The sequence below is a fragment of the Pogoniulus pusillus genome, chromosome 11, assembly GCF_015220805.1.
Source record: "Pogoniulus pusillus isolate bPogPus1 chromosome 11, bPogPus1.pri, whole genome shotgun sequence".
Taxonomy (NCBI): Eukaryota; Metazoa; Chordata; class Aves; order Piciformes; family Lybiidae; genus Pogoniulus; species Pogoniulus pusillus.
The window spans coordinates 1,855,637-1,867,829 of NC_087274.1; the positions used below are offsets into that span (position 1 = coordinate 1,855,637).

A 12,193-nucleotide genomic window follows, 5' to 3' on the forward strand; every position below is an offset into this window, starting at 1 on the left:
TGGGTTGCTGGTTGGACTGGGTGATCTTAGACTTCTTTTCCAACAGAACCAATTCCGTGGTTGTGTGTTGGAATTGCTGAAGACAGATCAGATGGGATCTGCTCCAAGAGCAAAGAGCTGCTGCAAACACACAAACCCCATTCCGAGGCTCAGGGGTTGAACAGCAAACACCAAACATCACAAACCACTACAGGGAAACAACTTTCATCCATTTCTTTCTGTAGCACACCTGGGTGCAGACACCACAGCAGCATCCACCTTCTGAGCAATTTGGGACCCACAGGGGAAAGCAATTAGCCAATTGCTAAAGGTTTTGGGGGGTTGGAGAGGTTTTTAATGGTTTAGAGGTAAGGTGCTGGGGTTTTCTCCCCAGAAACGAGAAGGAGTAAAAGCCCCAGGGGTTAGAAGGAGGGGTGCAGAACCATCGAGGGCTGTGGTGCTGGTTGTATGCAGAAACAGTGGCATCTAGTGGGCAGGTCTTCAGGTGAGGAAAGACTCGAGCTAGGCACTGCGAACAAAGCAAGGCAGCAGTTAGAGCTGATGAGCTGTTTCTCACTTTCCCAGCTGTGGTCCTTGCTTGTGAAAGCATTTGGAAACCAGCTGTTCTGCCAGCTTTGCCACCTTCAGTGGGTGACCTGCTGAACCCTTCTTCTTCCTGGCTTTGCTCTGGTAAGCCCTGGCAAGGACTGCACCTGCCAGTTCTGATTTGCCTCAGGTCATGGAGGTCATCAGAAACCTTCTCTCAGTAGGAAAGGTGGTGGCCTGCATGCAGGTGTAAAAGTCTATCATCCACACACACACTTTAGACATGGACAAAAACCACCTTCCAACCAAGGAGAGGGCTCAGAGACCAAGTGCCCAGCAGCCAGCACTGGCCACCGGCAGCCCAGCAGGCAGCTGTGTCCTGGCTGCAGCCAGAGCAGGGAGAGCAGCAGCACAGGCAGGGGATTCTGCCCCTCTGCCCTGCTCTGCTGCAGACCTCACCTGCAGCACTGCCTCCAGCTCTGGGATCCAGCATAAGAAGGACCTGGAATTGCTGAAGCAGGTCCAGACAGGAGCCATGAAGATAAATGGAGGGCTGGGGAACTCCCACTATGGGACAGGCTGGGAGAGCTGGGATGTTCAGCCTGCAGAAGAGAAGGCTCCAGGGAGACCTTGGACAGCCTTCCACCTGGAAACAGCCTTCCAGTACCTGAAGGAGGCTACAGGAGAACTGAAACTAGACTTTTTAAAAGGGCTTGTAGTGATAGAACAAGGAGGAAAGGACTAAAGCTTGAGGAGGTGAAATTTAGACTAGAGATTAGGAATACTTTACAGTGAGGGTGGTGAGACACTGGCACAGGTTGCCCAGAGAGGCTATGGATACCCCCTGCAGGTGTTCCAGGCCAGGTTGGATGAGACTTTGAGCAACCTGAGCTGGGAAGAGGTGTCCCTGCCCATGGCAGAGGGTCAGAACTGGGTGATCTCTAAGGCACCTTCCAACCCAACCCATTCTATGAACATAGGAAAATCAGTCTTTGGACACATTAGATCCAGCTCAGCTCTAGGGGGTGTCAAGCACAGCATGGCTTGGAAGGAAAGCTCTGGGTAAGGAAGAGAATCAAACCACAGGAGAGCTGCCACACTGAAGGACTCTGAAAAGAGCTTAATGACATCATTTCTGTCACCTCGGTGTGATGTCCATGCTGTGTTAGGCTTCATGATGCAGAACTTTTCTTTGGAGATGTCCTAGATGAGATCCTGCAGCCCTAATGTGGAAAAGCAAACTTCAAGCCAATAAACCATCTCTGTTCCACATGTGTGCTTTAGGATTGGCTCAGTGTTACCAAACTGGAAGCTGCTTTTTAACCTGCCAATTATCTAACTTCTGCCTGAATATAACTAAATGAGTTCCTTTGGTTTAGAAAAGTACTTCAGGCCACTTCAACTTTGGACAGCTGAAAGTTGGCATAACTGGGCCCAGCAAGAAGTTTTTCACTGCACAAGAGAAAACAGAGCCAGGATTTCACCTAACGACTTTAACTTCACTAGAGATATGCAAACTGAGGTCTGTGTTCTGAGAGCATTACAAATGAGGCACACAATAGCAGCCTGATTACACTTTCTTCCACTCCCAGATTTAATCTCTGATTTCATCGGGGCAGCAGGGGAAAGCAAGCCTTTGATGCTTTCAGATTTAAATGCTTTCCTTGGAATCATCTAGCAGAGATCACTTACTGGCAGTGAAGTGCACCAGAAGGACTCTCGATCTGCTTGAGCCTCTCAGCTGCTCTGTTGCAGCAGCAATTACCTCATGTCTCATCAAACGTTATGCTTTACTTTGCTACAGGCTCTCAGACCCTTAGGGTGAGGGCAGGGAGGAACTCTGGAAGTTACTCTGGTCCATTTATAACCCACTCTGTTGCCATTATCATAGAATCATGGAATGGTTTAGGTTGGAAGGGACCTCAAAGCTCAGCCAGTTCAACCCCCTGCCATAGGCAGTGACACCTCCCACTAGGACAGGTCACTCAAGGCCTCATCCAACCTGGCCTTGAACACCTCCAGGGAGGTTGTGGAGCACAGAAGCACCCAATGTGATCCTCTCTGGACAGGCATCCAGAGAGATGTTGAGGTGCTGGAAGGTGTCCAGAGCAGGGCAGCAAGGCTGGGGAGGGGCCTGGAGCACAGCCCTGTGAGGAGAGGCTGAGGGAGCTGGGGGGGTGCAGCCTGCAGCAGAGGAGGCTCAGGGCAGAGCTCATTGCTGCCTGCAGCTGCCTGCAGGGAGGCTGTAGCCAGGTGGGGTTGGGCTCTGCTGCCAGGCAGCCAGCACCAGAAGAAGGGGACACAGCCTCAAGCTGTGCCAGGGCAGGTTGAGGCTGGATGTGAGGAGGAAGTTGTTGTCAGAGAGAGTGATTGGCACTGGAATGGGCTGCCCAGGGAGGTGGTGGAGTGGCCATGGCAGGAGGTGTTGCAGCCAAGGCTGGCTGGGGCACTGAGTGCCATGGTCTGGTTGGTTGGGCAGGGCTGGGTGCTAGGCTGGGCTGGATGAGCTTGGAGCTCTCTTCCAACCTGGCTGATTCTATGGTTCTATGGTGCTGGCCTCTATGCTCTGCTTTGGGGTGTGGTTGCCCCCTGAACTCTGCAAGGCATGAGATTATCAGGAGTGATGAAGCCAACAATGCTCACACACTGGTGTTGAAAATCACAAACAGAACTGATAGGCTGAATTTAAATGTTCTGTGTTGATGTTCACCAGCAAATTCTACCAGATAGTGCAAAAGAGGCTCAGTTGCTGGCAGTGCAGACTGCATCTTCTGTAGCTCAGGGGTGACAGCTGAGGTTAATCCTGCCACAGTCCCACTGAGAGCTAAGAAAACAACTGCAAGACTTAAACAGATGAGTTGGAAAAGGAGCACAAGCAGACAGGAGAGAAACAGGAGCAGTCTGAAGCAACATTAAGAATGTTGTTCAGACCCCAACTTATGTCCACAGAGCAATGTTTCACCAAATGTTTGGTGCTGCAGTTCCTGATTAGGACATTGATGTTCCCTGCCACTGCTCTGTGGCCAAGGTATTTTCCTCCATCCTTTGGTTATTCTCTCCCCTTCCTCCTGGGGCTCTGCCTTTTACTATGACGAGGGAAGTGTTCACTGTACAAGAACTATACCTGCTGAGTGTGGGGCAGACAAAGCCTTTAGACTGGATGCACTAAATCCCTGTTGCAGTGGGGCAGACAATGTGGGTTCAGCCAGTGCTCAAGGAATTGTTCTTCTGCTCTCTGCTCCAGGCGCTGGAGGTGCAGCATATACTCCTGTGAAGGACAAAGAAAGGTGATTGCACCATGGAATCAGCCAAGCCTGCTGCCAGGGCAGGGAACCAGGGCAATTCTGCTGCTCATATAAAGCAAATTCATTTATCCCTTACAATGATCAAGTGGTGCTGGCAGTCAGCTCACCCCAACCTAGCCATATTCAATGCAAGGCATCAGCATCCAGCCCAGCAAAGTGCTGGGCAAGAATCTTACTCTATCCATAGGAATTATGAGCAGGAAAAGAGGAATCCTGCACACACAACTCTTAACTGCACAGGCACACAGAAACCTCTGTTGGTCCTGAGGGGACAGGGGGATTCTGGCAGGTAGGTCTGTCACAGCCTCTTTTGAAGATGGAGTCCTGCTGATTTAAACACATGAACCCCTTGCAGGATCATGTGGCAGTAGTCTGAAGGACTCTAAGCAGCACACATCTGATTTCTGTGACAGAAGAAATAATGGGAATTACCTGTTCTGAGCTATATGGGGGCTGGTGCAAGCAGCAAGTTATCATAGAATCATAGAATCAACCAGGTTGGAAGAGACCTCCAAGATCATCCAGTCCAAACTATCCCCCAGCCCTATCCAATCAACCAGACCATAGCACTAAGTGCCTCATCCAGGCTTTTCTTGAACACCTGCAGGGACGGTGCCTCCACCACCTCCCTGGGCAGCCCATTCCAGTGTCAATCACTCTTTCCGTGAAGAACTTCCTCCTAACATCCAGCCTATACTTCCCCTGGCACAACTTGAGACTGTGTCCCCTTGTTTTATGGGTGGTTGTCTGGGAGAAGAGGCCACCCCCCACCTGGCTACCTCCCTTCTGGTAGTTGTCGACAGCAATGAGGTCACCCCTGAGCCTTATCAAGCTGCAATGGGCTGTGAACCAAAACTTTGCTTCTATCAGGAACAAAATTTAGCTTGAGAAAGTCACAGGAGGGCTCATAAGCTTTGGGAACAGTAATATGTTCAAAGGACACTCCCAGGGTTTTGTAGAGGAGCTTTGTAGGAGTGGAAGCTGCAGTGTAAGCCCTTTGTGCTGGCCAAGTCCCCCTGCTGTCATCCGGCTCTGCTCTTTGTGCTGACCAGAGGGTGGGCATACTAGGTGCCAGCAGGAAGCCTTCTGCTGTGCTTTCTGTCCTTGAAGCATGGGGAGACTTGGCTCAAACCCCTCTGCATCATGAGCCAGGGGAGAATGGGTCTGTATGGCTGAGAAGATGGCACATGAAGAAGAGCAGGGTCTTGGTCACAGTAAGATTAAAACATGCTGGTAATACAAATGAGGTTGGCCTTGATGATCCCTGAGGTCTTTACCAACCTGGTTAATTCTGTGATTTTTAAAGCCATCAGAAATGCTGCCTGCAGCTGAGCAGACTTTCTGACTGAAGCAGCTCTGTCCAAGGCAAATAATAGCACAAAGAATTGCAAATTAAATTCCCCACTCAGCAAGATCTGGCCTAGCACAAACAGCTCTTCCTAAAAATAGCTGAGCAGAGGTGGGCTCATCCCAGCACTCACTGCGTTCTGTCACAAGGAATCCAGAGCAAGCCCCTGGCTCTCTTGCATCAGGGAACCTCAGAGTGGACACAGTATTCCAGGTGTGGACTCAGCAGGGCAGAGGCAGAGAAGAACCTCTCCAGACCTGCTGGACACCCTTTTCTTCCTTCACCCCAGGATGCCGTTGGCACAAGGGCACATTACTGGCCCACAGACAACTTGCTGTCCCCTATAGAATAGAACAGAACAGAGTAGGATAGGATAGAATAGGATAGAATAGAATAGAGCAGAACAGGATAGAATAGAATAGACTCAAGCAGGTTGGCAGGGATCTCCAAGCTCACCCAGCCCAACCTAGCACCCAGCCCTGGCCAGTCAACCAGACCATGGCACTAAGTGCCCCAGCCAGACTTGGCTCCAACACCTCCAGGCATGGTGACTCCACCACCTCCCTGGGCAGCCCATTCCAATGCCAATCACTCTCTCTGGCAAGAGATTCCTCCTAATATCAACCCTTGACCTCCTCTGGCACAGCTTGAGACTGTGTCCCCTTGTTGTAGGACTCCACCAAGCTCAGTCCTGCCAGGTACTCAGCACCCTGTGCCTTGCAGGGTTCAGAAGTTTCCAACACCTTCCCAGCCTGAGCCCCTTGTGTTTGTCACACGTGGGCAGCCTGTTGTGTGCTCTCCAGCTTCTGAGGGGGTTGCCACTTCAGAAGGCTGTTGTTTCAGCAGTTTATTTACTTTGGAAAGCAGCAGGCAGTCCTTTTAGAATACCTGAAGTGCCTCTTGAGAAGCTCAGGGTTGTGTGTTAGATGTTGTCAAAGCAGGGGAAACAGAAGGCTCTTTAGTTACTTTCTTCTCCCTGTTGTCAGGGTAGAAAGAAACGTTGCATGCCCAACCGATGCTCTGGCACTAAGGAGCAGCTCCAGACTCCTGCTGTGTCAGGACAACCCATCCTGTGGCATTCATAAATCAGGGAATGAAAGGAAGTGATTTGAAAAGCCAGTTCAGAACTACCTCAATCTCCACACTGACCACGGACACCTCCATCTCCTTTCTGCCTTGAGTGCAGACTGTACCGCGAGCAGAAGACGTTTCCTGTTATTGCCTTTTCAGGGACAGCCTAATGAAATCCACCTCTCTGGAAATGAAAAGCCACCTTCTTCTCAATAATTGCAGGGCATTTTTGAACCCTGATAAAGAATTTCCACATTCTGCAAGCACACATTGCCTGAGCACTGCCCAGCACTTACAGAATGATCATAGAGTCACAGAACCAGTCAGGGTTGGAAGGGACCACAAGGAGCAGTCAGTTCCAGCCCCCTGCCATGCCCAGGGACACCCTACCCTAGAGCAGGCTGCACACAGCCTCACACAGCCTGGCCTCAAACACCTCCAGCCATGGGGCCTCAACCACCTCCCTGGGCAACCCAGTCCAGCCTCTCACCACTCTCCTGCTCAACAACCTCCTCCTCCCCTCCAGCCTCACTCTCCCCACCTCCACCTTTGCTCCATTCCCCCCACTCCTGCCACTCCCTCACAGCCTCAGAAGTCCCTCCCCAGCTTTTTTGGAGCCCCCTTCAGATGCTGGCAGGCCACAAGAAGGTCCCCTGGGAGCCTCCTCTGCTCCAGCCTGCACAGCCCCAACTCTTTCAGGCTGTGCTCACAGCAGAGCTGCTGCAGCCTCTGAGCATCCTCCTGGCCCTGCTCTGGACACTCTCCAGCATCTCCACAGCCCTCTTGTAATAGAAGCTCCAGAGCTGGATGCAGTACTCCAGGTGAGGTCTCAGCAGAGCACAGCAGAGGAGGAGAATCCCCTCCCTGGCCCTGCTGGCCACACTTCTCCTGCTGAGCCCAGGCTCTGCTTGGCTTTCTGGGCTGCAAGTGCACACTGCTGGCTCCTGCTGAGCTTCTCCTCCAGCAGCACCCCCAAGTCCCTCTCCTCAGGGCTGCTCTCCAGACACTCACTGCCCAGCCTGGAGTTGTGCTTGGCATTGCCTCAACCCAGCTGCAGGACCTTGCACTTGGTCTTGTTGAACCTCCTGAGCTTGGCCTGTGCCCACCTCTGCAGCTTGTGCAGGTCTCTCTGGATGGATCCCTGCCCTCCAAAGGGGATTAATTCCCTCCAATTAATGATAACTAACAGTAACTGAAAGAATGTAAAAGGGGGAGGTCAATGATTCGTGGAAGAGCCTAGCTGCTTTAAAAGGGTGATAGTCATTATATACTGCTTGGGATTAAACCTACAGACACTTAATACCAAGCTCTAATATCTGGAGGGAGGAGGCCTTGGTGTTGTGATATTTTTAATTAGTGTGATGGTTTGGGAGTTACCTGCCCCCCCTACTCTTATGAAATCACCCAGAGTAGATTCAGCCAGCTGGAAGTTAAGGAATGAAGCTTTATATTCACAGCCTAGCACAAGATACAAGCAGATATTGTCAGTATTTGCAGCTCTATACAGAGATATGCAAGTTAAAAGTAATGCAGAAACACAGCACAGTATCACAGTATCACACAGTATCATCAGGGTTGGAAGAGACCTCACAGATCATCAAGTCCAAGCCTTTAGCACAGAGCTCAAGGCCAGACCATGGCACCAAGTGCCACGTCCAGTCCTGCCTTGAACAGCCCCAGGGATGGTGACTCCACCACCTCCCCGGGCAGCCCATTCCAGTGTCCAATGACTCTCTCAGGGAAGAACTTTCTCCTCACCTCCAGCCTAAATTTCCCCTGGTGCAGCCTGAGGCTGTGTCCTCTCGTTCTGGTGCTGGCCACCTGAGAGAAGACAGCAACCTCCTGCTGGCCACAACCTCCCCTCAGGTAGCTGTAGACAGCAATAAGGTCTCCCCTGAGCCTCCTCTTCTCCAGGCTAACCAATCCCAGCTCCCTCAGCCTCTCCTCGTAGGGCTGTGCTCAAGGCCTCTCCCCAGCCTTGTCGCCCTTCTCTGGGCACGCTCAAGCATCTCAATGTCCCTCCTAAACTGGGGGGCCCAGAACTGAACACAGCACTCAAGGTGTGGTCTAACCAGTGCAGAGTACAGGGGCAGAATGACCTCCCTGCTCCTGCTGGCCACACCATTCCTGATGCAGGCCTCCCAGACATCAGACCCCCCAGGAGGGGCTCACAACCACCCTTCCACCCCTCTACCTTTTCCCAGAGTCTGCCTTATGTGCAAGGTGAGTTTGGAGGATCAGCAAGGGGGAGTTAGAAGCAGAAGGATTAGTTACATAGATCCAAGCAGAAGGGAAATACACACTCCAAGAGACAGAGACACTCACACTCTCTTATCTATGCTTGTGTTCTTGCTTTTACACATCTCAGCAAGCCTATCAGTGAAGTAGACATCAGTACTGTTTTCTTTTCACAGCTTAGAATCTATTTTTTCTCAGTAAAATATTCCAGCTGGCCTCAAACTAGCACAATTAGGTCATTTAATGTGAAAGGAGCCATTGTAAGTCACCCTCATTGGCTCATCAGGGAAACCAGCTTTCCTCAGCCTGCCGTGGCGGCGACTCCTCAGAACCTGCTTGGCTTCTTTTTCAGGCAAAACTGGTGAAGGGCCTGAAGACAGAAAAGCAGAAATCAGTCAGAAATTCAAATAAATAGCATTTAAGAAGAGCAGTTTATCTGTCAGTTGTAAAACTGAGCACAGACTGAAAGAGTTGGGGCTGTGCAGGCTGGAGCAGAGGAGGCTCCCAGGTGACCTTCTTGTGGCCTTCCAGCATCTGAAGGGGGCTACAAAAAAGCTGGGGAGGGACTTTGGAGGCTGTGAGGGAGTGGCAGGAGTGGGGGGAATGGAGCAAAGCTGGAGGTGGGGAGAGTGAGGCTGGAGGTGAGGAGGAAGTTGTTGAGCAGGAGAGTGGTGAGAGGCTGGACTGGGTTGCCCAGGGAGGTGGTTGAGGCCCCATGGCTGGAGGTGTTTGAGGCCAGGCTGGCTGAGGCTGTGTGCAGCCTGCTCTAGGGTAGGGTGTCCCTGGACATGGCAGGGGGCTGGAACTGGCTGCTCCTTGTGGTCCCTTCCAACCCTGACTGATTCTGTGATTCTCTGATAAACAAACTGCCTCCAAACCTGGGGGCTGTCTATGGACAAAGTGTTCTTTCATCACAGCCCCTTCCCGGTGGATGCTGCATTCCAGCAGAGATGAGTGGAACTTTAAACCATTTTTATACTCCTGCTTTCTATAGTTCTACCACCACGGAGCAAACCCTACCCGTGCCTGTTCCTCTCCAAAAGATAACAGCACCACCTAACTCCAGATGTTAGCAGCTCTTCCAACTCCTTGCTCTTCTCTGTGGTGCTTTGGTCTTTAGGGTTCTTTTCCTGAGTCCTGAGCCAAGCTTTTGGGGCAGAGAGGTCGCATTGAGCCTTCAGCTTGTAGGACCTCAGTGAATTACTATTAAAATAGCAAGCTAGTAAAATTAAACTTTTGGAGGGTCACAAGTGTGGCAAAGCAGAGAGTCAGAATAGCAAACACAACAGCAGGATTGTTAAAAACATCCTGGGAAGCTTGCACTATAAAACTAGCTTAGCATTCATGAAGGCAGTCACATCCACAGCTGGTGAACTAACGCTTCATAACATGCAGCTGTACACACACAGAGGTTTGCTGATGCTCCTACCTGCAAAAGTGCTCATCAGGACCAAAAAGGAGACAAGCACAAGCAGCTTCTGCATTTTGGTTCTGCTTTCTCCCAGTCTCTTCCAAAATGAGCAGCACGGGCAGAGGCAGTGCCCTATTTGAAGCGGCTACGTCAGTCAGGAGTGTTTGTTTATGCTCGGCTGGTGTCAGTGGTAGGGAGGCTCTGGCTCTGAGGGTATCTGGCCTGGAGTGTTGAGCTGCACTGCTATCTGCTTGTGCATTCTCAGCATAACTCTGTTCCTGAGGGGAAAAGATCAGAAGACCTTTTTTTTTGCCACTTCAGGGTCACCCTGGGTAGTTTAAATTTGTGAAAACAAACCTTCAGCAGAGCAAGGAATGGGTTTGGCTGCCTAAGTTAAAGGATTGGTTTGGGGAGGAAACAATTAGGACAAGAAGCTCCAGGAGGGGAGGCCCAGAATGGAGATTAGGAAGAAATGCTTTACAGCGAGGGTGGTGAGATACTGGAGCAGGTTGCCCAGGGAGGTCTTGGATGCTCCCTCCCTGGAGATGTTCAAGGCTAGGATGGATGGATGAGGCTTTGGGCAACCTGGGCTAGTGAGAGGTGTCCCTGTCCATGGCAGGGAGGGTGAAGCTGGACAATCTTTAAAGGTCCCTCCCAACCATTCTGTGAATCTATGAACTGCCCCTTACTGAATGTGTTCATCTCAAAGGCAGCTGCAATGGGGACCCCTCCTCAAAAACTGTCTCTTGGAACCATAGAATCATTAAGGTTGGAAAAGACCTCTAAGACCATCAAGTCCAACCTCTTGTCCAACACTCCTCTAGACCATGTCCTGAGGTGCCACACACCTGCTCACTTTTGAAGCACCTCCAGGGATGGTGGCTCCACCACCTCCCCGGGAGGCTGTTCCAATGCCTGACTGCTCTTTCACTAAACAAATTCTTCCTCATATCCAACCTAAACATAACTCCACTCCAGCACTCCAGCACCCACGTTGGTTTAACTCGAGCAAAGCCAAACTGTCATTGCTGAAGAACACCGCAGGGACGTTGCTAGCAAATTAATAGAACCATGCAAGGGAAAACTCACAAAATCCTTCTCTGCTCAGGACAAGTTAGTGGAAAATAGGATTATAAATGTCCTTAACAGTGGGGAGTAAGAACAGAGGCTAGCAAACATCTTGGCAAGCAGCTGTTTCTAAGCTGAGAAATGTGACCATCGCCCGAGCAGCGCCTTGCTGGACACAGGGCACCAGCATCACCAGTCTGTAGGAAATGGAATGGGTCCTGAGAATGAAATGAGGAGTTGGAACTCACCAGGAGCTCTCTTAGGAGGGGTGTGAGTAGTGAGCACTTCCCCTCGAAGGGGAAGGTACTGCAGGCCCCCATACCTGCTGTACCACAGGGGTTGAGCCAGGTTTGCCAGCCTGACAAGGAGCAGGGCTCTTCCTCTGTGCCTTTTTATCTCCTAAGGAAGTGGGGCTTGTTCTGCTCATGCCACTGTGCCTGCTCGGAGTCAGTGGCATCTGGCAGAGAGCTGTGGTCTGGAAAACGTTCAGGTGCAGGAAGGATCAGGAAACCCAAGAGCAGGTTGGAGCGGGGCTCCGTAAATGCCCTTTGGATGGACGTCTTCAGTGCCCTTCGCCTTGGTGAACACCAGTGAGACATCTCCTTAGCCAGCCAGGCTGGACAAGCACCACTGCTCCGCTAGTGAGGAGCTTGTGACAGAGCCTGGGCTAAGGCAGAGGCTCTGCAGGGGTGAGGGCTGGACCTGAGCCTCAGCAGGTGATGGAGACAGAGCACTTCTGGGGTTCTGACCTCCAGCGTGGAGTTTTCCCGAGCGCTGCCACACCGCGGAGGACTTGCCCTCTGCAGCAGGTGTTTTAGGAGAGCGACAGCCCCAGACCCAGGAGATCCTGATCCTGTGTACGTTGTATGAGTTTATTGTTCAAGGGACTGGTTCCAAAGTCCAAAACCTGCAGTTTCTAATGGCAGTGACTATTTGGTGTAGAGCTGCTGCCGGGGAAACAGCACAGTATGTAAGAGCAGGACGAAATTAGATGGGGGGAGCCCGTAGGGGTCCGGTAGCACAGGAACAAACAGCAGAGCTCAGCCCGAAGCCGCCACCAGCCCTTCTCAGCCTCTTCCACCCAGCCCCTTCGCCTCGCCTCGCCTCTGCCGCCCGGAGCCCGCGGCCCCGCTCCCTGCGCCCCACGGGCTCCTGCCCTGCTCCCGCCGGACACGGGGCCGGGAGCCGGCGGCGCTGACCCCACGGCCGCGCCACAGCGCTCGGAAG

General features: G+C 51.8%; 1 protein-coding gene across 1 annotated transcript; it reads right to left on the minus strand.

The window, feature by feature from the left end:
• Positions 1–311: 311 nt before the first annotated feature.
• On the minus strand, positions 312–12,190 carry C11H17orf67 (chromosome 11 C17orf67 homolog). The gene is made up of 5 exons (XM_064150522.1): positions 11,215–12,190; positions 9,917–10,176; positions 8,757–8,857; positions 3,650–3,793; positions 312–508 (listed from the first exon to the last, which is right to left on the minus strand). The coding sequence occupies exons 2-4, from the start codon at positions 9,969–9,971 to the stop codon at positions 3,677–3,679; spliced, it is 273 nt and encodes a 90-aa protein (XP_064006592.1). The 5' UTR covers positions 9,972–10,176; positions 11,215–12,190; the 3' UTR covers positions 312–508; positions 3,650–3,676.
• Between the last annotated feature and the right edge of the window lie 3 nt (positions 12,191–12,193).